At 30.4% G+C, this 24,728-nt stretch overlaps 2 protein-coding genes across 5 annotated transcripts; one reads left to right on the plus strand and one right to left on the minus strand.

Moving 5' to 3' along the window:
* Positions 1–5,520: 5,520 nt before the first annotated feature.
* On the plus strand, positions 5,521–11,875 carry LOC125837899 (CBL-interacting serine/threonine-protein kinase 3-like). Of its 2 annotated transcripts, XM_049516971.1 has the most exons (14): positions 5,521–5,771; positions 6,025–6,087; positions 7,322–7,393; positions 7,605–7,712; positions 7,824–7,904; positions 8,620–8,673; positions 8,810–8,935; positions 9,020–9,109; positions 9,210–9,332; positions 9,438–9,545; positions 10,354–10,467; positions 10,556–10,612; positions 10,754–10,828; positions 11,519–11,875. In XM_049516971.1, exons 1-14 carry the CDS (start codon positions 5,601–5,603, stop codon positions 11,588–11,590), a joined length of 1,314 nt encoding a protein of 437 aa, XP_049372928.1. In that variant the 5' UTR covers positions 5,521–5,600; the 3' UTR covers positions 11,591–11,875. The 2 variants fall into 2 exon arrangements, with proteins under 2 accessions (XP_049372928.1, XP_049372929.1); XM_049516972.1 differs by lacking the exons at positions 5,521–5,771; positions 6,025–6,087 and adding an exon at positions 6,729–6,968.
* A 2,951-nt stretch (positions 11,876–14,826) lies between these two features.
* Positions 14,827–18,552, minus strand: LOC125837901 (probable serine/threonine-protein kinase PBL3). Of its 3 annotated transcripts, none has more exons than XM_049516973.1 (6): positions 18,362–18,552; positions 16,549–16,874; positions 16,326–16,461; positions 15,777–15,913; positions 15,546–15,669; positions 14,827–15,421 (listed from the first exon to the last, which is right to left on the minus strand). In XM_049516973.1, the coding sequence occupies exons 1-6, from the start codon at positions 18,420–18,422 to the stop codon at positions 15,015–15,017; spliced, it is 1,191 nt and encodes a 396-aa protein (XP_049372930.1). In that variant the 5' UTR covers positions 18,423–18,552; the 3' UTR covers positions 14,827–15,014. The 3 variants fall into 3 exon arrangements, with proteins under 3 accessions (XP_049372930.1, XP_049372931.1, XP_049372932.1); XM_049516974.1 differs by having other exon boundaries at positions 16,549–16,862; positions 18,362–18,497; XM_049516975.1 differs by having other exon boundaries at positions 16,549–16,867; positions 18,362–18,438.
* Between the last annotated feature and the right edge of the window lie 6,176 nt (positions 18,553–24,728).

The raw sequence follows: 24,728 nt of genomic DNA on the forward strand, positions 1-24,728 counted from the left end.
CATATTACTACTTTTGTCTCATTTTATGTGACATTGATAGATTAATTTTAACAATCAGTCAATTTATTTTTTCTATTTTTTTAATAAATATTTTAAGTGGTCAAAATCACGATTTATTGTATTTTATACATAATTTTTAACGATAGATTAATTTCAAGAATTAATCGAATTTTTTTATATGTATTATTTTTGAAATATTTTATGTTGTCAATTATCATGATTTATAGTATTTTTACGCAATTTTTAAATATAAAAAAAATTAAGACAAATAAATTAAAATGGACGCAATATATGTTATTTTTGTTGTCTCAATTTATGTGACACAAATGAAATTTGAAGAGTCGTCCAAATTTGCATTTAAAAAAAAAATGTTCTAAGTTATTACTTATTGTGATTTATAATATTTTTATGTAACTTTCAAATAACTTACATTGCTGGTCACTTTGTCCTAATTTATGTGATATGGATAAACTTACAAAATTAACCCTTTTAAAATGTCTTTCAGATATTTTAAGTTGTTAATTATTATTATTTATAATACTTTTTTGGTAATTTTGAAATGATATATGTTATTTTTTCTGTCCCAATATATGTGACCCGGATAGAATTTTGAGAGTCAACCTATTTTATTATATATCTTTTAAATATTAAATATTTTAAGTCAGTTGTAAATGATTTATTATATTATATTATTATATATTATATTATATATATATATATATATATATATATATTATATTTATTTCTACTATATAATAAAAGGGGTTTTATTATGATATTATATATTATATAAAATCCCTTTTATTATATAGTAGAAAAATAAATATACATTATATATATTATATAGTAGAAAAAATGATTTATTATATTATATATTATATAGGGAGTTTATGATGGGACACATAGAATGTCCCATGATAAACTCCCTCTTATATAATAATAGAATTACAATTACAAAATTAACCCTTTTAAAATGTCTTTAAGATATTTTAAGTTGTTAATTATTATTATTTATAATACTTTTTTGGTAATTTTAAAATGATATATGTTATTTTTTCTGTCCCAATATATGTGATCCAGATAGAATTTTAAGAGTGAACCTATTTTATTATATATCCTTTAAATATGAAATATTTTAAGTCATTTGTAAATGATTTTATATTATATTATTATATATTATATAAACTCCCTTATAGTAGAAAAATAAATATATATTATATAGTAGAAAAAATAATTTATTATATTATATATTATATATTATATAGGGAGTTTATGATTGGACATCACAATGTCCCATCATAAACTCCCTCTTATATAATAAGAGAATATGCGGATTAATTTAAATATTTCGAATGAATGGAACATTATGTGTATAAACAAAGGAATTAAAAATAAGCAAATATGTGAAGCTTCTAAAATTGTTCTAGTCATAATTTTCTTCAAAAGTAGATGGTACTCGCACGTGCTAGCACGGGTCCAACATCATAAAAGTCGATATTATAAAAAAAATCATTACCTTTGTTTAGATATTAAAATGACTGAAGAAATAGATACATAAATTTTGTCTTGGTATAAATTGATAGAGGGGATCAGATACATGCTTCATAATATTTATATTTTAACATTAAAAATATATAGTTGGAACTTGAAAAAGAATTCATAAGTAATTGTTAATGGAGGTGAGGTTATCAAATTCTGAGATATCAATATCAATTTATGTCGAATTGTTCCACATATAATCCCCCAAACCACATTTTAAACGTATAAGCAATGATAACTATTTCATAATATTTACAATCCTCACTATAATATTTATTATGATGAAAACGTTTGAAGTAATGTGTGTTGTTTGCGGCATCTAATTTTAGGAAAAGTATATGCTAATTAGTAGCTACCGAAACCAATAGGATGATTAATGTACCAAATTAATGAGGTGACCATTAAATTACTACAGTTAAGACACGTAAGTTTGTATAGATAATTGAAATGTCAAAACTATCCTGAATTTGAATTGAAATATTAAGAAGCAGACATGTTGATACCAATTGTTAAATTTGTGCTTCTATAATAGTAGAAGGAAAACAAAATTTCAAACTTTTTTCGCGTTTAGGTTGAAGTATATATATATATATATATATATATATTGATGTTTAATTATATAATAAGATAAATATAATATAATAATCACAAAAAATAAAGCGATTTAAATTTAAGACATAATTTTTTTTAAAAAATAATCTCTTTTTACAAGTTTTTTTTTTTTTTTTGCATATATTAACCTTACAGAATTACTTGATTATTTATGTGCAATTACTTGCAAAAAGTCGGCATGAAAATTCTATCTTCTGACTAAATTATTTTTAATAAAAAATATATTGCATTAAAATCCACATATAATCTATATGCGAATTAAAATATTGAGGAAATATTTACCATACGGAGATTTTTTTCATCAAATTTGTTGGTAGAATAATTCGTAGAAAATTAGATGACCTGCAATTTTTTTTATATAATTCCCATATAAATTTTGATGTAATGAATTTGATGAGTTAAATAGGTTTATGGTTAAGAAAATGAGTCTTTAATTTAGAGCATGTTTGACATTACTGCTAAAAACTATTTATTTTTAGAAATATTTTTTTAAAATGACTTTTTAGAAAAGTGTTTTTGAAAAAATAATAATTTGTATTTGGCAAATTGCATTTGGCTGATATTTTTTTATAAAAGGATTTTTGAGAGAAATTATAAAAAAGAAAAACTATTAATGTACTTCTAATATTAAAATTATTTTATAAAGAGAAACTATTTTGAATATCTATTATAAAAAAAAATTAAATTTGTTTTTTATTAAATTAAAACTTACATGGTTCAATCAATATTATACCTTTTTTGGGAGACTGACAAATTGCGTTTGACTGATCTTTTTTTAAAAAAAGGATTTTGAGAGAAATTATAAAAAAGAAAAACTATTAATGTACTTCTAATATTAAAATAATTTTATAGAGAGAAACTATTTTGAATATCTATTATAAGAAGATTAATTAAATTTTTATTTTTATTAAATTAAAATTTACATGGTTCAATCAATATTATAGTTTTTTGGAGATTGAAATATGTAATTGTTTTTCTTTTTACTAATCTTATAAGAGTATTGTTGTTACACTTTTTCTAATTCTACAAATAATACGTAAAATAATATCATATATAAAATAATAATATATGAATGTAAAATAAATTATAAAAATTATTATATTAAAATAAAAATAAATATTAAATGAAATTTAACCAAACTTATGAAATATGCTAATTAATTGATAAAAAATATATTGGTAAATATGTATACATGAAAATGATATTTTAGTCTTGAGAAAAATAATTTTTGTTTCTATTTCTGCTTTTTTTAAAAGTAAAACTTTTTAGCTTCTTTCCAACAATAGAAAAACAGTTTTTGCTTTCATTTAAAAACACTTTTATTGATTTGTCAAACACTTAATTTTTCAACAAATATATTTTTTTTTCTCAAAATAAATACTTCTGGCTTCCCAATAATAATGTCAAACAGACTCTTAATCACATAGCGTGCCAACTAGGAGAGAAGAACACTTTTGACATACTTTTTTAAAGGAAAATATGTATAGTTGAGTGTGTCTTGAAAGAAACAAAACTATATTTTATAGACAATTCTTTTTTTTTTTTATTTCTCATTCGTTGTCCGGTATCCATATTGAAGCTCGATTAAATTTAAATTTATACCAAAAAAGTGAAAATAAACAATTCCAAAATATGAGTGACTATAAAATATAAATAGCTCTTATCCTATAAGCTTAATTTTAATTTTATACTTTTTAAATTTTTACCTTATATAATTTTTTTACTTTATAAGTGGTGATCCAATTTTTTTTTTCTAGTTATCTATAAAAAGGGTACTCTTTTTTCTTTTCTCTCTTTTGTCCAAAGGAGTAGTCAATTGCTACAACAACAATCTTTGTATAGTTGTGTGGTTGTGGTACAAATAAACCATCTTGAGATTCCATTGCAAGAGGTAAAAAAAAAAAACTATTTCATTTTGTTGTTGGGAGAATATTTACAATTATTACAGCAACATTGGAATTTCAAGATTTGGATGTTGCCTTCTTTTCCACTTACCATATTTTTGTCCAAAATTTTGAGGATTTATAAGCTGCTGTAATCAATCTTTTTGACCCCAAACAACAAAGGCTGCAACTTTCATACTTTCTTCTTCTTTATCTTTATCTTGGCCAACATCCCATTTCAAAATTTCAGCTCAAAGTATGTATTTTCTTTCCTTTTCTTTCCCTTTCTTGATTTTGGATTTTGTTTGGTATATTCGAATATGCTTGTTGTTTTGATATGTATGTGGGGAATTTGCCTTTTGGGGTTTTCTTGAAAACAGTGAATTTGGGATTTTGAATCTTTATTAGTTTGAGATCTTTCTTTCTTTTTGAGGTTTTTATAGAAACAAGATAACCCCTTTTTTCTACATTTCTTGATTCTCAAAAGGGTCATTTTCTTGTTTCTATTTAGCCCCTTTTGGAGCTTATTTCTTATTTTTATCAAGAAAGTTTGTATTTTGATGCAACTGATTATGGTTTGAAGTTTGTTTTGTTTCTGGATTATAGTTTCTGAAGTGATAGAAGTTAAGCTATAGTTTAGCTTGCTGCATTTTGCTGGGATCTATTGATGATTAACTGTAATAAGGTTTAGGTAGTGGATCTTTCTCTCTCTGTCACAGACACCCAGACAAATGTCTTTTGGTCAATGAATGATTCAACATTTCTTTGTTTTTTAACCAGTCTTACCTTCTTTAATCATTTCCTTAAAGTATATGAATATAATAATTGACCACTTTAATTAAATGATGTTGTGCCTTGATTCTGTCCCCCTCCTCCTTGAACAAATAGCAGAACTGAATAAACAAACTTGTGTTTTTTGTTATTCCATTTCTGTTATCCTTATTGTCCCTTCCAAGATATACCTTCTAACTTTCCCTACTTGTAAAGGTCGAAAGTTCTCTTTTGAGAGCCTCTTTTGTTTAGCTTTCTTTCACTTAGATTATTGTAGTACTTTGCTGTAGTGACTGTTCTTTTTTTAGTATGCTTTCTTAAGCATTTTGTCGAGGCTTCTTCTCTCTCTCATTGTTTTCTTCTTTTTTTTCAAACTGCTTTTACTTGAGCCAAGGGTCTAGTAGAAACAACCTCTCTATCTCCTATGGTAGGGGTAAAGTCTGCGTAGACACTATCCTCCCCAAACTAGGTATGTTGTTGTTGGTGGTGGTGGAAAAAGCGATTATGATGGAAAGTTCCTTCAGGAATAAAATCCATCACTCATTCCATTGTCAAGCTGCAAGTTGGGTGTCTTTTTATGGTGCAGTTAGTCAAGTTGTGTTGGAATATCAATTTTATGATTATTTTTTTTGAATTTGGTCTTGGAACTCTGTGAGTGCACGAAATGAATGTAAAGATTCGTATTTTATGTTAGGAACTCAGATGTCTTACGGATGTTTTAATCATTGTGCAGTAAAAGTTCTTTAAGAAGGATTACGCCTGCACTTTTTAAAGGACTGTGCAAGTATCTCAGTAATGAATCAGGCAAAAATCAAGCGCAGAGTTGGTAAATATGAAATGGGAAGGACAATTGGTGAGGGAACATTTGCTAAAGTTAAATTTGCGAGGAATTCGGAGACAGGAGAACCTGTAGCGATCAAAATTCTTGACAAGGATAAGGTCCTTAAGCACAAAATGGCTGAGCAGGTCAATCTTCAAAATCTCCATTTGCTATGATTTCTGGAACTTTCATATATTTTCTATTGTCTGGACTCTGGTGTTACGCTTACGAGTTATTTTGGTAACGTAGATTACAGAAAAGCTATGTGAATTATGTCTCTTTGACATCTCACATGGTTGTTGAGTTGTGCATTTCTTATTGTTGTACGGTTTTAAGTTTCTTGTATGTTGTTTTTGTTTTGTTGATAACTTCTTATAACTCTTGTTCATAAATTGACAGATAAAACGGGAGATAGCTACAATGAAGTTAATCAGGCATCCACATGTTGTTCAGTTATACGAGGTTTGTCCTCTCTCTATGTCAATGTGTATGTATTTGTGTGTTGTGTTTGACTGTAAATTCCGGTGATTGTGGTTTTCTGTATGCCTTTGTGATCATATGGATGTGTATACTGATCGTACAGCACTGATATACGTACCACCAACCTGTAGGTTAAATAGTAAGCGACCCGTTGATTTGCATTTGGTTATGCATCATGGGTTGCCAGCAGGTATCTCCATTCTAGAAATGATGCATTGAAGATCTCACTTCAAATCTTCACCTCAACAATCTTTCTGAAAGACGTCTTTAATTCACACTACCAAAGGGATAATTTGATCAGCGCTAAATAAAAGCTTAAGCATTCTGCAGAGAATTCATAACTTACCTTAGGACAAGACAAAGTCTATTGTACAGAACAAACTAATTGATTTATTAGTACCGTTAGCTAGAATCAATGTGGTCTCACTCAGTTTTTCATGTGTCCTTTCCAAATTGAGCAGATTCAACTTCATTCAAGGTGTTTGGAGCAAAGATTAAATGTATTCTGTAGCCGAGCTTCTCCTGTGCCTATCTTGTTGAACAAACATTTTTGCTTATGCTAGATTTTAGTACCTACCTTTTTAAAGCTTTTGTTGTATTTTGATGGTCTTGCCTTACATATTACTAATAATTTGTTCTGCATATTATTTGTTCAGTTATTTATTCTATAGATCTAGTCTTATAATTAAAATTCCAGCAGCACATCAGCATTTAACCTACTGAAGTTGGTGAGAGTAAAGGCAGATTCTGGCCTTTTAACATAACCCTATATTGACATGCAGATATTTTGCTGGTATCCATAAACTGCAGTGGAATTGGCTAATATACTGGAGTAGTTAGTTAATCTTCTTGATCTACTCATGGTACTTCCCAAATTTTTGAGAGTTAAACTCTGTTTGAGATACATCATCAAAATCTTGAAAAATCAAAGAACTAGAAAAGCTTAAGTTAAAATTTCTGGAATTGCGAGTGCCCAATTTGGGGAAAGTAAATGTTCCGAATTTTCTAAAGACCTTTTGGGATGTCATACACTAAATGCTTGCCTAGTACATTATATCTGTTATCGAACAACTTATGTTTTGAATATTTTGTATGTTGGAGTTTTAACTTATATTTGCGATAACCTACTATAGATAAGATGTGATTGTGGATTATGGTAATTGCCAGGCTTCATATGCTACACTTCTGAATCCATGTTCTTCTCGTCTGTCCGCAGGTGTTGGCTAGCAAGACAAAGATATTCATTGTTCTGGAGTTCGTTACAGGTGGAGAGCTCTTTGACAAAATTGTAAGGATGATTCTTCCTTTCTTCTAGTTTATTCGGTTCCCCTACCTTAGGAGATAAAGAATTTGACCAAAGAGCACGAACTTGTACCTCATTGATTGCAAACTTAGGTTTCATGTGTCCTTCCGAAGCTATTCAAACCTATTTGCCACTAACATGTTTTCGGACGACTTAGCATGTCATTAAGATGTTTATCTGTTTTATTGGCATACAGGTAAATCATGGACGGATGCATGAAAAAGAAGCAAGGAAATATTTTCAGCAGCTTATTAATGCTGTTGATTACTGTCATAGCAGGGGAGTCTACCATAGAGATTTAAAGGTGGTGCCGTGCTACTTTTGCAGCCTTTTAGTTGTTAATTTCTGTTCTATTTTGTCTTAAAGCTCCCAGCTTTGTCTTACCTTTATTTTGGTATGCTTTTTCATTATGCAGCCTGAGAATTTACTGTTGGATGCCTCAGGAAACCTCAAGGTTTCTGATTTTGGATTGAGTGCTCTGTCCCAGCAAGTCAGGGTAACTGTCTGATTATGCATATGCATTCTCAAACTCTTTACATATGTCTCCAATGTTTGATATGACTTTTGCTTTGTTGCTGTCAAAATTAATGCAGTGAATCTTCAATTGTGTAACCTACTAGTAGATTGTGTATCAATGTCTAATGTCTTAAGTCTTAACATCCTTTACTGATTGCCTTGAGTACATTTTCTTGTTTGAGAAATGTGGTAGTGATAACCCCCCCCTCCCCCGGTGAAACTACAGATCTCCATGGAAATCCCCATATCAGAGACAAACTAGTGGGGGAGTTTTTAAATACACAAATCGGATAATTGTCACTTTAGAAACAAGCCAGTATAATTTTTACTGAAATCCATTTGTGCTTCTTCCTTTTGTAAACTAGTTTAAATATCATTTGGAATTGATTCAATCTTGTTATTAGAATATTCAGATTCAACTGAATATACTGTTTTAAAGTTTGGTAAACTTTGTGGAAGCAACTATGCGTGGGGCTTGGGACAATGTCATTAAATTTGTGATTGACTGCTGATTAGTTATTTGCTTTAAACTGATCTGAAAATTATTTGACAATGACTTCCTTTTTCCGTTTTAGCTAGAGAACTCATGCTAGTTTCAAGCAGCAGTAGTCCTGCAATATATTTCTTTCACTTAGGTGATAGTTAACATTCTTTTCGCAATCAGATATATTTCTTACTCTAGTGCAATTTTCCAGGATGATGGCTTACTCCACACCACATGTGGAACTCCCAACTATGTTGCTCCTGAGGTATGATGAAATTCGTTTCAACAACTTCTTCTTTTTGTTCATTTCTCACAGAGAAAAAATAAGGTCTCCCTGCCATGTGCACTCTTTTTATCTTATTTTTCTCTTGGTTTTAAAAAATGAGATTCATTTCTCTTAGGTACTCAATGATCATGGATATGATGGTACAACCGCGGATCTGTGGTCGTGCGGAGTCATACTCTTTGTATTGCTTGCAGGTTACTTGCCTTTTGATGACTCCAATCTTATGAACCTGTATAAAAAAGTGAGCATTCTTCCAAATTCATTATGGAATCAATCTGCTTTTGTTTTTCCTATTAGTTTCATGATGTCATCACGGTCTTTGCAGATCTCTGCTGCTGAATTTACATGTCCTCCTTGGATGTCTTTTGGTGCTATGAAGTTAATTACTCGCATCTTGGATCCGAACCCTATGACAGTAAGCATACTGGATTTCTGAATACAATTGTGTCATTTTAGCTTGCAACTAAATAGACATCTTTTCTCTTATTTTATTATTGCACGTGTTTACTATGCAGCGTATCACCATCCCAGAAATTCTGGAGGACGAGTGGTTCAAGAAAGATTATAAATCTCCCATTTTTAATGAGAAAGGAGATGCCAACCTGGATGATGTTGAAGCTGTCTTCAAGGATTCTGAAGTGAGCGCACTGAAATGTTGAACAAGTTTTGCATTGAATTCAGAGAAAAGAATTGTTGTATAAAGTCATCCTCATGTGGTTCTCTTTTCCTTGACACAACAACAGGAACATCATGTAACAGAGAAAAAGGAAGAGCAGCCAACTCCCATGAATGCATTTGAGTTGATTTCAATGTCAAAAGGACTCAACCTTGGGAATCTCTTCGATGAACAGGTTACCGACTATGAACTTCCATTTTTATCTGTTACTTTTGTTGCATGTTTTGGAACTTCTGTTTGATTTGGCATGGTGTTTGTGCCTTGAATTACGTCGTGTATAATTATACTTCTCAGTAGGACATGCTTTAATGAAGTTCATGTGAATGTCAAAAAACTTAATGCTCACTTGGTAATCATTGGATAATTCTTTGTTCATTCCCAAACCCTCTACAGCCTACTCTAATATCAATCCCCAAAACTTAACAATGGGAAAGAAGTAAAGAATCTATGATGTGTAGTAAGACTAGTTTCTTTGCATTTACATAAAATAATAGATGTCTTCTAGCAGACATGAGCCTGAATGCCCTGAGTTGAGCTAACCTGCTAAATTCATCAAGTTTAGCTGTTAAATAACTGCTAGATGCTTCAAAACGCTGCGGCAATATTACATGCATACACAAACTAACTTCCATCTCTTTCTCCTGTGTGTTGAATTCCGTTATCCATTTTGCAGAAGGCTTGTAAATTATTATTCAGAATTATGAGTGAGGATGCAAATACACTAATTAAAAAACGAAAAACTGTAAAAGGACTAATTACAGAAAAATGAATTCCTAAGTTCATTTTACTCCCTGTCTGAATAAAACTGACCTTTCTTTGTTACTCTACTCAAAAAACTTGGTCTCTTTTCCCGAATGACCATTTTTCCCTCCAACAATTCAAATCAATATAAATTGGTATTCCACCTTGTCGGAAATATTGATGATTTGTGTATTGCTATAATCTTACTTCATTGACAGATGTTTTGATTCCAACATTCACAGGGATTTAAGAGAGAAACAAGGTTCACATCTAAATGCTCGGCCAATGAAATTATCAGTAAGATTGAAGAAGCTGCGAAGCCCCTCGGTTTTGATGTTCACAAAAAGAACTACAAGGTGGTGATGTATTTCAAGTATGCATAATCAATTGACATGTAGATTCCTAATAAAGTAAATTAATTGGCATTCTACTCTTTTACTTCAGATGAGACTTGAAAATGTCAAAGCTGGAAGAAAAGGGAACCTTAATGTTGCCACTGAGGTATGTTCAATGTGCATAGTTAGTCATCTACAATTATCTTATTTTACTATTACCGTATTCTGTGTTGAGGATTGCCATAAGTACTTTGGAATTTGAATCTCTTATCATCATAGGCTGAACACTGTTTGGTCTTGAATGTAGGTATTTCAAGTTGCCCCTTCTCTTCATATGGTTGAAGTGCGGAAGGCAAAAGGAGATACTTTGGAATTCCACAAGGTACCATATTCAGCTAACTGCTGAAAAAGTTATCTAAATCACTATTAGTAGGTTTTGATAGGCAAAAGCCTTGCACAATCCACAAGCTAATTGCTCGTGAATGAGCAACATAATCTTGAAGTTAATGTTTGCCACAAGATAGCAACAAAGAATTAAGAGGTTGTATGTATGCATGTTTTAAGATTAGGGAGAGAAGTTCAAGTCACTCCTTGGAAATGACCATAACATTACTACTCTGTCCCTCAAAACATAGATGGTTTGATCTTACTTACAGGGTCCACTTTAGAGCCTTGGAACGGTGATACATTTTGTAGTCTTCCTCGGCGTTTGTTTCCTGATATCAGCTGGTAACCTCTATGTCATAACGGACAACATGACTTTTCTGTGTCTGTAATAGGAATTAAAACCTGTGTGCCTCATACTGGAGAGACAACTCACCAGATAAAAGAAAATCATGCTTGTGTGAGCGGATGGAAGAACTAATGGATGTTTAGTTAGCTAAATAAAGATCACGCTTATGTCATTACTAGCTGCTTACTTATTTTCTACTTCATAAATTCCAAAAGGCATAGGTTTTTGCTTTGTTTTGTATACCGGAAATGCATTAATACCTCGTTAATTTTTAGATCCTATTAGTTTTTGTGACCTCTTCGAGCTAACAATCAATCCTGTTATACATCCTTGATGCAGTTTTACAAGAATCTTTCGACTAGTCTAGAGGATGTAGTGTGGAAAACTGAAGAGGACATGCAAGATAGGTAGTATTACTACCATGAACTGCAATTGCATAAGCTTTTGCTGGTGCTACAATCTGTGTAAAAAAACTTTGCAACTTCTTTCTTTCCCTTTTTGTTATTTGGTCTGTTCTTTGTAGTGGGACTTATTTCTCCCATGAGCTAATGGCCAACTGTTTCATTTCATCATGGAGTAGGACTTTTGTTCCTATTTGATTTGCAGTTTGTATAACTGGTATACACTTTTGAGAAATGTATACAACTTTTCAGCTCCCTCAAGAAAAAAACATCCACTAAGGAGGAATTATCCTTTTCCTTGTCTCATTTACAGTTAAAATAATTGCCACTTATATACTTATTTTAATTTTAATAATTGCCATGTCTGAATGAAGGTGACCCATATACATATATATATATATATAATCTTAACTCAGAATAATGTACACTTTATCGGATTCATGAATTCTTAATTAGATACATGTATACCTAAACAATACATATTTTGTCCACCGTCTCTCCTCATCTCTCATTCGCCTCTCTCTACTCTATGGCTAGAGACTAGGGCTACCTCGTTGCTCGTCTCCTCACCACCATGAAACCACCGTCTCTGGTGAATGATTCACACCACCATGAATCTATCAAAAATAGACTTGAAAAATTTTGTTGAATCCACGACTTCAGCTTCAAGAGATAAATAAAGTTTTTCATCACAAAATTAGAAAGAAAAGATTCTTATTTCACCCAATAGTGGAGTGTGTTGTACCTCTATCAACAATACTCTTGGTTGAAAAATCTTTAGCAATAGTAAATTAAGAAAAATCAAAATCAATGATTTGATTGAAACGGATCGGAATGAGTGGACTGATTTGAAATGGAGTAAATTATGAAGATAATTAAGTGGGTTAGAGCTTTGCTTTAGATTAATTTTAAGAAATGATATATCTCAATGTATCTAACTCTAACTTTGTACATAATTATTAAATAATAAATAATAAATAATTATTAAAAACTATAAACGACATCAGTAGATATAATAATATGTCTAATTATATAATTTTTCCATAAAATTGACCACTCTGGCAAGGTTTGTAGGCAAATTTTCACCTCACCATTTCAACTTAAAAACTTATAAATATATGAAATCACATAAATCTACATAAGGTATAATAATATTGGTGTGAGATAAATTTAAAATAAAAATTGTTGATAGAAAATTATATTAATGTAAACCAAGAGGGAGCCCACTTTCTGTGTTTTCAAAACTTTATAAACCGCCAAAGCAGTTTTCAAACCAAGTTGTCTTCCAAAATCCTCAACTTTTTATTGTACGCGGAATAAGATAAGTAAAAATATTTTATAAGTTAGGATATTTTTTAAGATTATTTTATTTCACCTTAAATAATTTGAAATTAGTTAGTGTCTCAAATCAAACGAGTAATAAAGTTAATTTAAAATTTTATTTAAAAAATTATTATTCTTATCTCACGTATCAAACAATGTCGGATTTGACAATATTTTATAAAATTTGATAATATTTTATAAACTATTGTCAAAATTAGACAACACCAATCAAATGAAGGAACTAGAAATGTCCCGGTTCAATTGCTCTTGGCCCCGGTCAACGTTTGATTCTAATGCCTATTATCAATAGCCACCACTCCACCCCATATTAGGGATGGCAATGGGGTGGGGCGGTTGCGGGGCGGGGCAAGTCTAAATCTATGTGGGGCAGGGTAGGTTTAGCCTTATGTGGGGCACGGCACGGCAGGGCGGGGCGGGGCGGGTTGAAATAATTTTTTTAAGAAATTAAGCAGGGTGGGGCGGGTGGCGGGTTGAAATATTTTTCTCTCACTTTTCTAATTTAATCTCTCTCTACTTTCATCTCAGATTGTAAGAGATGAAGCTCTTAAACTGTTAGTTTGTCACTGTCTTTCACTTTTTCTCTAAGGTTTTAAAAAGAGTACCATTTTATAATCAAATTTTTTAATGGGTTTTAGGTCTGATGGACTCTTATACTTGTATGCATTTGTATTCTAAACCCTCCTACTTAACATTTTGTCAACTAAATCCTTAAACTCATTAAAACACAATATTTTAAACTTTTTTCTCATCAGATCACCGTGTGTAATCCAACCTCTTACATGTGAAATTCCATGTCACACCTAAGAAATTAAATATTAAGAAAATTAAAAAAAAAAACAAATATTTAACTTTTGGAAATTTTTTAATTGCCATGTTCTTCAACCTCCATATATGTTCACAATTTGAGCACCAAATTCATGACAAATAGATGAATTTTTTCTTTATTTGACTTGAAATTTCAACTAGAAGTTCATAAACACAAAATCTACTAGCCACAATCACAAATTTGAATTAATTTTACAAATTCATAAGATTCATTTGATGTTCTTCTAGTTTTCTCAAACTTATCAATGGAGTTTTCAACTTTTTCAATACCCACCATCACTCTTTACGTTAAATCATATCATATCTTCTCTTTAAATCAACACAAATAATGATTTCAACTTTTAAAATAAAAAACATTAAAAATTTAGATAAATGGGGCTGAAAAAAGAAATTAGGTGCGGGGTTTGATTTGTTGCAAAAAGGAGAGTGGATTGAAGAAGAAGAAAAAAAAAGTTTATGACAAGTAATTTTGAAGAAAAAAAAAAGAATGGATGTGGTGGGTAATTTTATTGAAGAAGAAGAGAAGAAAGTTTAGGATTATGGGTGGAAAGAGTGGTGGAAAAGAATGAGAAATTGGGTGGGAGAGGGTTAATGAAAAAATATATATTTTTAATTAAAAATATATTGTTTTCCAAAAAATATTTATTTTTAAATAGAAAATAGTGTAGTGACGCATTTGAAAAAGAGTGCATTTACACATTTTTCCAACTCAGCAATATTTATGTCACATAGGTTTAGTCAATGGTCAGAGTAATTTCAAATATTGTGTTTTAATAAGTTTAAGGGTCTAGTTAACAAAGTATAAAGTAAGAGGGTTCAGAATACAAATTCATACAAGTATAAGATTCTATCAGACCATTTCGCCAAAGTTTTAATCAACGAAACATGATATAATTGAAAAATATTTCCCTGCATGCCCTTTATGAGGTAGGGTCTGAAGAAAGAAAGATATAGACAGATCATTCCCCCTACCTTTGTGAGGCAAAGAGATAAAAGTAGGGTCAGAAGAAAGTAAGATACAAGCATATCGTTCTCTCTACCCTTGTGAGGCAGAGAGGCCAGTACCAAGACATGGAATACTAGTAATTTTTAGCTGTACATTTAACATATGTACATTGAATATATTACACTCAAGCACTATAGTACTTCCTCCTCTCTATCCCCACCACTAAAATAAGAAGGGAGGAAACAACAAACAAATAAAAAAGAAAGAGACAACATATATATATCTTCCTAATAATATGGTAGAATGTGTTTGTTACATCTTATCTTGAATGTGTCACATATCTCTTTTGAGGATGACATATCTTGTCATTTGGTGCATTATAATTTGCTTGTGGTGGTGAAGTTCTAGAACTGTCCTTTGGTGTTGGCAAAAGCTCTAATGTGGCTAACACCTCTTTCATTGTTGGTCTAAGTTTTGGATCTACATGGAGGCATCGTAAGGCGAGGGCCGCTGCAGCTTGTGCACCTTTCTTGGAGTACTGCCCTCCCAACCTTGTATCCATGATTCTCAGTACTCGTCTGCTGTCGCTTAGGAAAGGTCTTGCCCATTCTACCAACGTTTCCTCCGCGCCCCCTGGATTCTCCTCACCTGTAGCTCGTTTTCCCGATAGCAACTCCAATAGAACAACACCGAAACTATAAACATCGTTCTTTGGAGTCAAATGACCTGTTACGAATGATTGAGGGTTGATTTGAGATAACATATACAAGTTCCAGACTGTTCAGCATGGCTAAAAGTCCGAGTAATAGTAATCACATGGCGAATAGTTGACAAACAGATTGGAATGTACCTGTTGCGACATATTCTGGTGCAGCATAACCCCGAGTTCCTATTACCCTGGTTGAAACATGAGTTCTATCTCCATCAGGACCATCTCGTGCGAGGCCAAAGTCTGATAGTTTTGCATTAAACTCCTGCAGATGTTCAATGAAAAGGTTTATTTGTGACCTTAACGCTGGTTGTGTGATTGAGAGCAACAGTTTGTTTACGCTAATCAATATCTCAGAGTTAGAGATTGTACCGAATCAAGTAGAATGTTGGAAGCTTTGAGGTCCCGGTAGATCACATTAGCATCCAGACTATGTAAAAAGGATAACCCTCGTGCAACATCAACTGCAATACGCATCCGTTTACCCCAAGTCATAAGCTGAACTCCTTCTGCACAACAATTGAAACATCATTAGTCTTGATCAGCAACTTTCTGAAAAAACATATTATGCACTAATTTCAAACGCAACATGCTATTTTCCACAAGAAACAATAGAATTATAATCGACGAGCAGAAATGCTTAGAAATAGATTTTTAACTCCAGCACTAGATTGAGTAAACTTTGTTTGTACAAACATTTGGTGAAATGAACAGCTTCCTTCAGAAGGTCAAACAAAAGATCATTCAATTGCATCATCGATTATCTTACTGAAAGCTAATACCACAATTTTGGAATATTAGATTATCGATGCTTGAGAAAATGTCCTGCACCACTACACTAATAAAGTGTACCAAATCCTACCTAGGTGACAAGAACAATGAAGAATTATAGGAATTCTGCAAATGAAGAGATTGACTCACTTCTGAATAGATGATTTTCCAAGCTTCCTTTGGTCATAAACTCGTATACTAGAAGCCGGTTATCAGATTCTACGCAATATCCAATCAACGTCACAAGATTTTTGTGGTGAAGCTGCCCTAAGTAGTTAACCTCTGCCTGCAGGTTTGATGAGGGACACAAAGTTATTACTTAGAACAAGTAAAGATATATTTGACATTTTCCGAAGGATTATGATGAACATACAAGCCATTCTCTGTGGCCCTGGCAGCTTTCTGACTTAAGTTTCTTGACAGCCACTACCATCCCAGTTCCTGATTTGCAGGGAGCAAGTGTATTTTCATCTAGCCATCCTTTGAAGACATATCCAAATCCTCCCTCACCGAGAAGACTATCAGCTCGAAAATTCCTAGTCGCATTTTTGAGGTCATTGAAGGTAAAGGACTTGAGATTGCAAGTGGCTGATAGATCACCTTTACAAGACTTGAGAGCATTTCCTGAACTTCCCTGAAGTGTCTGGCTACAAGAATGACTTGACTCCTTTCTCTCACTGCCAGGGCCTGTTCTAGAATCTGAAATAGCTACTGTGAATAAGTAAGCGGATAGGAAACAGAACTCATATTGCAAAATATGAAAAACTAAGTAATATTCAATACAAAAGACGAACAAGTCATGGCACAAGACATATATGCTTTCACACAATGTTATGAATCTTATACATGCCAGCTATGTTGCTCGGACTCTTCAAAAATGTCAACGGGTGCGTGTTGGATTCTCCAAAAATAGTGCATTTTTGGAGAAACCGACACTGATGCAGCAAGAAAGTGAAGAGTCCGCGCAACTTAGCATGCCAGTGCTTCTATTTGATAGACCAGGTCAGTTGAAAATGAGCAGCTAACAAGGGTCAGTATGATTCAGGAGAAGCAATTGTAAAACACCAAAGAGCAAGATGACTTTGAAGAGTGTAAAGGAACTACATTACTTAAGTAATTCCTTTGCCATAACATATACTCTCTCTGTTTCAAATTGTTTGTCTGGTTTTGGCTTAACACAGAGTTAAAGAAAGTAAACAAGACTTTTGAATCTTGTGCTTTTAAACTAAAGACATGCAAAATCTACCAAAATGTCTTTTAATCTTGTGACCTTAAACATGTCATATTGAAAGCTGTAATTAAAGAATTGTCAAAAAAGGAAAGAGGCATTCTTTCTGAAATATACTAAAAGGAAAGTAAGACAAACAAATTGAAACGGAAGAAGTAATTGCTCTCAAAGAGATGCAATAAGTAAATTCGTGAGAATAATTTATGACAGACAACGAGTCTACTTCAACAACAACAAACTAACCAAGAACAGATTCCAGCCCCCTCCCCCCCCCCCCCCCCTCTTCACAACCTCAAGTTCTATATTTGTGTATCTTGTTTCATGATTAATCCTTTCTCATATATTTGGTTGACATTATTTCTCAGATATCTTAACATGATGTTCAATTGGTCTGTACTTCTTGAAAAAATATTATTCAAATGATTGGATAACACAAAGTTTTAAAGAAGGAACCACATTGGTAATTTTCTTTTAAGCCAACTAAAAAATTCAGACATCTAAAAGATGATGGAATTGCATCAAAGGGTGTGGCCTAGAGTGGTTAAGAGCCCTGAGGTCTCACATTCAAATCCCAACAGAAACAAAAAAACCACAGGTGATTCTTCTCATCTGGACAAAGTTACCTCGTATCTGTTCTTGGCATATGGAATCCTATAAGAACACTAAAATCACCATACATCAAATTGGGCAGTTGAGCAAAATTCTTTCACTCAAATAAAACTTTAAGACTAGTCAAAATGAGAACTTGAACTCAATGCTGCTCGGTGCACAAGGCATCCTGTGTTGGCGTGACGCAGACAGTCTACCTGAAACAAACATTAGTTGGTTGTCGAACCCCTAACCTATAAGTCATACATACTCCTAAACAAGAGTAAAATCAAGCTAAACACGACATAAAAATAGAATCTTGGAAACAAAAGCACATAAAAAAGTGAAAAGAGAATGTGGGAATTCATACCAGACATCAAACTAGAAGAGGCATGAGCAAGCTTAACAGGTTTACCAAAGCAAATCCCCATATTAAACAAAGAAAAATCAAGATTCTTGTTGAAAAATTAAAAAAAATCAAGAAAGGGTAGAACAGAAAGAGGAGAAAAGGGATAGTAGAATAATAAAGAAGTGAAGTCATTGACATTTTGGTTTATGTTTAGGAGGGAAGAGAGGGAAGGGGGCAGCCCCCTTTTGGTCTTCAGTCAAGAATGTCTATTGAAAATGTTGTCACATAGCTATGGTTACCTTAGACATATGTGGGGCATAGCCACTATGTCAAGTAATTAATTTTGTCACCACTAATTTTGACTAATCAAACCCATCATATCTTGCTATTTTCAACTAGTTGACCAAACACCCATCACTTCTTCACCAAAAATAATTAATTTGAAAAGTACTTTAAATGAGAAGATTTGACCAACAATTTTAAAAATAAAAAATAAAAATTGGGTAATAATTAATGTTTGATTAACCTTTCTGAAACTGTTTTTAAGTGTATTTCATGAAAAATTAATTTTTTTTAGCTTTTCAAAGATAACTTTTGTTACTCTCCAAAAACACTTATTTTCTCCTAAAAGCTTGGTCAAACACCTCAGTCTTTAATATAAATACTTTTGGGGAAAATAAACTCGGTCAAACAGGTTATATTCTCAAATTAAAGATATACTCATTAAATATATTTTCATCTTGTGATTTTAAATATTTAAATGGAAATATGCATTCTTTCTTTTTTAACAGACTAAAAATAAAAGTAACAAGATATTTCTTTTTTGGGGAAACTAAGCAAATACCTCATACAAGCAAAAAAATTACAAACATATACTCATTTACATTCATACGCCCACTAAATAATTACACTATATACCCCCAACTAATTTTGTTTATCTGATACTAAATCAGTATCATATGTTGTATTGGTATCATTAAGACTGATAATTTCACGTAATTGATATTAAATCGGTATATATATGTTGTATTGGTATCAGTTAAGCGAAATTATCAACCTCAATGATACCAATACAATATATAATACTGATTTAGTATTAGTTAAGTGAAAATTATCAGCCTTAATGAATGAGGGGTATGAGTTGTAAATTTTTTTGAGAGAATGGATATTTCTTGAATTACTTTAAATTAGGGTATGAACATATAATTATTTTAAGTTTTATGGCCCATTTATGTAGTTTTTTTTAAGTTTGATAACTCTCTTATTTTAATATTCTGCTTGACTTATTAAACAACATATGATTTTAAAAACATTTCAAAATATTCAATATATATATTTATCTTTAAACTATAGTTTTTTTTTAAAAAAAAAATCTTTATTTTCTTAAATTTAATGTCTAATTAAACTATGACATCTATATTCAAACAAGCAAAATATGTGTTCTTATAAGATTAAATAATTTAATTTAATATAACACCAAAAAAATAGAATAGTTTTATTGTAAGTTAACTTTTCCCAAAATTAGGAAAGCATAAGTTCCAAGCAACAAACATTTCAGAAAATTTTCAATCCATTATTGTGCCTTCCAAGCACATTCTTAAAAAGGAAAAATTGAAAACTTGGAAAACAATCATGTTTTGAAGGATTTTTATTTCAAAAGGTGACTTTTACTATAATAGGGAGAAAGAACAGACAAAGTTGAATCACAACCCAACCATATTTGTAAATTTTATAATGTGTTCACATAAATAAAATACAGACAACTAAGCTAGAAAAGTCCTCCTATAAAGAGCCTACAAATTGAAGATGTTATGATATTATGGTGTCAATTTCCAAAATGGTCATTCAAGTTAAAGGGAATTGACTCTAAATATCACTTTTGTATTATTTAGGATAAAAATATCACTCAATTATCATTATTTTTCTTCGAATATACAGAACATTTCAAAAGCATCATCCTTTCCTAGTTGGCATGTCAAAATCCGAATATATATATATATATATATATATATATATATATATATATATATATAAAAAATCCTCTTGTAATATTTATCTAAAAAAACCTCTTGTAATATATATCTAAAAAACCCTCTTGTAATATTTATCTAAAAAAACCTCTTGTAAAAACAAACCTTTTACACACTAAATATTACAAGAGGGTTTTTTAGATAAACACGTATGTATAATATATATATATACCCTCTTGTAATATTTAGTGTGTAAAAGGTTTGTTTTTAAGTGTGTAAGGGTCAATCGGGGTTCCCGAAAGGGAAACCTCTCTCCGTCTAAATCATGTAAGTCTCTTATGTTTTCCTGTATTTTTCCCTAAAAATAATTATGTAAATTATGTTTGTACGTATTCAAGTTATATTAATATGTTTGTATTTTGTATTTAAGTTATGGTAAAAATTATCCTTAGTATATGGTTAGGCTTTTAATTTCTTGATAACAACGATGGATTAACCTGTAAATTCCTAGGATGTTTTAAAGGTCTTAAAAAGTTCGTAGAAATCACAGGACGTCTTGTTGGCCATCTCCGGGGTGGGGTTAAAGAAGAAATTATTAAGAATACATGTTAAAAGAAAGAGATGAACGGGGTAGTAACTTCAAAAAAAAAGAAAAAAAAAGGGAAAAAACAGGATAAATACTTGAGATAAACACGATAAGACACCAAGTGAGAGAGGGAGTACTGAGTAGGATTTACAAAAATCTGAATTTCTGCTATTCTGTTAAAATTTACAAAAATTTAAATTTCTGCTATTCTGTTAAAGTTCTGTTAAATTATCTGTTAAATCTGTTAAATTGTTAAATTATCTGTTAAATTTGGTATCAGAGCGAGAAATTTAACAGAATAATTTAACAATTTAACAGATAATTTAACAGAACTTTAACAGAATAGCAGAAATTCAGATTTTTGTAAATTTTAACAGAAAAGCAGAAATTCAGCTTTTTGTAAATTTTAACAGAAAAGCAGAAATTCAGATTTTTGTAAATCCTACTCAGTACTCCCTCTCTCACTTGGTGTCTTATCGTGTTTATCTCAAGTATTTATCCTGTTTTTTCCTTCTTCTTTTTTTAAGTTACTACCCTGTTCATCTCTTTCTTTTAATATTCTGTATTTCTTTTTAGGATAAATTCTTAAGTCTAAGTATTCTAATTGTTTTAATGGATCTATAGTTGTTATTTTAGCCTAGCGGGATATCTATTTTACTAATATTTTTCCTCTGAAATTTTATTCTATTATTTGCGGATTGGATATCACTATCGATGCTATGTAATTCCCACTTTAGAGCACTTAACAATTCTGGGTTGACTAGTGTAGGTCTATTTAATGAGTATATGCTTCCATGATTACAAAGTCTATCTACTAAGTCTCTTGTTTCTAGTACTTTTAAATATAAGCTTAATGCCTATTTTAATTTTAACCACTCTGATTTTATTTGTATTTCTCTGTATAAATATCAATATCTTAGTCGTAGTTGGTTAGCAAAAGGGTGTTTTTTCATATATTATCTCTGTCTTGATTTTAACTGTGTAATGAATTTATATTCTAGTCTAGATATTATTTCTATTAGATAATCTAACCTTATATTGTTTTCTTTAGTACTATTTAGTCTCTTATATTCTAAGTATAAGCTTTCCAACTTTCTTTTTGTTTCTAAATGTATCTGAGTACTATGTAGAGGTCTTCTCATTAAATGTTACTTCCCAAAAACTTCTCGCTCTGATACCAAATTTAACAGATAATTTAACAATTTAACAGAACTTTAACAGAATAGCAGAAATTAGGATTTTTGTAAATCCTACTCAGTACTCCCTCTCTCACTTGGTGTCTTATCGTGTTTATCTCAAGTATTTATCCTGTTTTTTCCTTCTTCTTTTTTTAAGATACTACCCCGTTCATCTCTTTCTTTTAACCTGTATTCTTAATAACTTCTTCTTTAACCCCACCCCGGAGATGGCCAACAAGACGTCCTGTGATTTCTACGGACTTTTTAAGGCCTTTAAAACATCCTAGGAATTTACAGGTTAATCCATCGTTGTTATCAAGAAGTTAAAAGCCTAACCATATACTAAGGGTAGTTTTTAACATAACTTAAATACAAAATACAAACATATTAAGATAACTTGAATACATACAAACATAATTTACATAATTATTTTTAGGGAAAAATACAGGAAAACATAAGAGACTTACATGATTTAGACGGAGAGAGGTTTTCCTTTCGGGAACCCCGACTGATCCTTACACACTTAAAAACGAACCTTTTACACACTAAATATTACAAGAGGGTTTTTTAGGGATATTTGGATTGGATAGTGGAGAGGATTTCGGGGAACATTGGCAAGGGGAATATGTTGTGTGTTTTTTCTTTGGTTTTTTAAATATTATATATATATATATATATATATATATATATATATATATTAGTTTATTAAGAAGAAATTATCATACTTAAGGATCTTTTATCATAATTAATTTTTTAACTTTTTTATGCTATGAAAAATATCTTTTTAAAATTTAATATAATGCCATCAATTTTTAAGATTGATATACAAATCACTCATAACTCTACTTTCATTAATTAGTCATTTATTAGATAATGGATCAATAATATTAAAATTAACTATTAAAAAGAAATTAATTGTGTACTTTGAAATTCATACAAAAAAAAAATTGAAAATAAAATAGAAAGTAAATAATATTTATATTAGATAATAAAAGTTTGATCTTTATTAAAGTGCATATTATTTTCCTATAATGTGTTGATTATTGAATTAAAATAAACATTCAATTAATTATTACTTGTGATTCCTCTATTTGGGATGAGATGAAAATATATATTAGTGTTTAATTGTATGATAATATAAAATATAATATAATATAATAGTCATAAAAGAACAAAAATAAAAATTGAAGTTAAATAATAATTTTCTCTTTTTTAACAACTTTTCTCTATGTCAACCTTACAAATTTATTTTGAACATTTTTATATATAAAAAAAATTGCTTAAGCTTTTCAAATAATTTACTTAGGAATTTCAAAAATTCTCAGGTAATAATTGCATACAAAGAATTATTATTTTTTCATTGAATTTTCTTTGGTAGAAAAATTTGAAGAAAGTTAGACTTTTTTTAATAATCTTCATAAATTCTCACATAATTTATATTATTATTTTTAGAGATATAAGTTTGATGAGTTAAATAGATATATTGTTTTTTAAAATGATGGTTTCATGATATGATATATCGACTAGAATAGAAGGAGACTTTTAAAATAAAGAATAAACCTATAATTTTGATTAAATATGAATTAAATAAGTCTATTATTACAAAAATTGAGGCTTTAATGATATGATATGTCAATTAGGAGAGAAGGAGACTTTTAAAGTATTAAATATATTTGAAGGAAAATAGTAATACATGGGTGATATTTTAATCCTAAATAAAATAAAAATGATATTTGAAGGCAATTCACTAAACGCTGACCATTTAGAAAATTAACTCTGATATTATGTCTCACATGAATATTTTTAAAAAGTCCTTTATATTTTGAGTAAGTTTAAAATAGTCCTTTAGATATATTTCTAAGTAGTGTAAACAATTTTGGCCGTTAAATTTGTTAAATTAAAAATTGTTTTATTAAATATTTAGTAACTCTATATTGATATACTGGAACTAAAGAAAACAGATTTAACTAAAAATACTAAAAAATGTTGTTTAATCTCAAATATATTAACTTAAAAAGTCGTATCATTCACTAAAATTTTACAAAAATAGCAAAATATTGCAACTTGAAAAATTGCAATGAATATAAAAAAAAAAAAGATTTTAAAATAGCAAAAATACAAAAAATTGTATATTCAAATGAATCTTTTTTCCCGTTCAGAATTCATGTTAAATTCAATAACTAAAAATTGTTAAATATTATACAGAGACAAAAAGCTAACTATTAACTTTTTCCAAACATGAAACTGCTCTTATATATACTCGAGAGAATATTTTAGACCTATATTATCAAACATAAGCAACCATTTTTGTTTTGTTTTTGCATTAAATATATAATAATATTCCAAAAAGAGTTATATAGAGTTTGAAATGTTTTATTGAAGGGAAAAGACATAAAGTCACCACTGAAGTTGTTCCGAATTTTAAAAAAGACACCTTAACTTTGCGGGTGTCTTATTACCCCACGAAACTATTTCCAACAACTATAAATACACTCTTTTTACCGCTTTTGTAATCTCATAGCTTTTGTGTGTGTTTCACTTCAAATAAAATAATATAATTTATTTTTTCTTACTGATTTAATAATGAATTGGGTAAAATCCTCACTCACTCATATTTTGATCCTCAAAATCTTCTTGGTCAAGTCCAAAAGCAC

Source organism: Solanum verrucosum, unplaced genomic scaffold (assembly GCF_900185275.1).
Source record: "Solanum verrucosum unplaced genomic scaffold, falcon-dt-bn FXZP01000262.1, whole genome shotgun sequence".
NCBI lineage: Eukaryota > Viridiplantae > Streptophyta > Magnoliopsida > Solanales > Solanaceae > Solanum > Solanum verrucosum.

Bases quoted from the DNA above. Each gene is read 5' to 3' on its own strand.
- LOC125837899 (XM_049516971.1), top strand. From the start codon at position 5,601: ATGAATCAGGCAAAAATCAAGCGCAGAGTTGGTAAATATGAAATGGGA. The intron at 6,088-7,321 runs GTTTGTCCTCTC...GTCTGTCCGCAG, and splicing joins ATGTTGTTCAGTTATACGAG to GTGTTGGCTAGCAAGACAAA. The intron at 10,613-10,753 runs GTATGTTCAATG...TCTTGAATGTAG, and splicing joins ACCTTAATGTTGCCACTGAG to GTATTTCAAGTTGCCCCTTC.
- LOC125837901 (XM_049516973.1), bottom strand. From the start codon at position 18,422: ATGGGGATTTGCTTTGGTAAACCTGTTAAGCTTGCTCATGCCTCTTCT. The intron at 16,462-16,548 runs GTATGTTCATCA...TCAAACCTGCAG, and splicing joins AGGGCCACAGAGAATGGCTT to GCAGAGGTTAACTACTTAGG. The intron at 15,422-15,545 runs GTACATTCCAAT...CATTCGTAACAG, and splicing joins ACCAGAATATGTCGCAACAG to GTCATTTGACTCCAAAGAAC.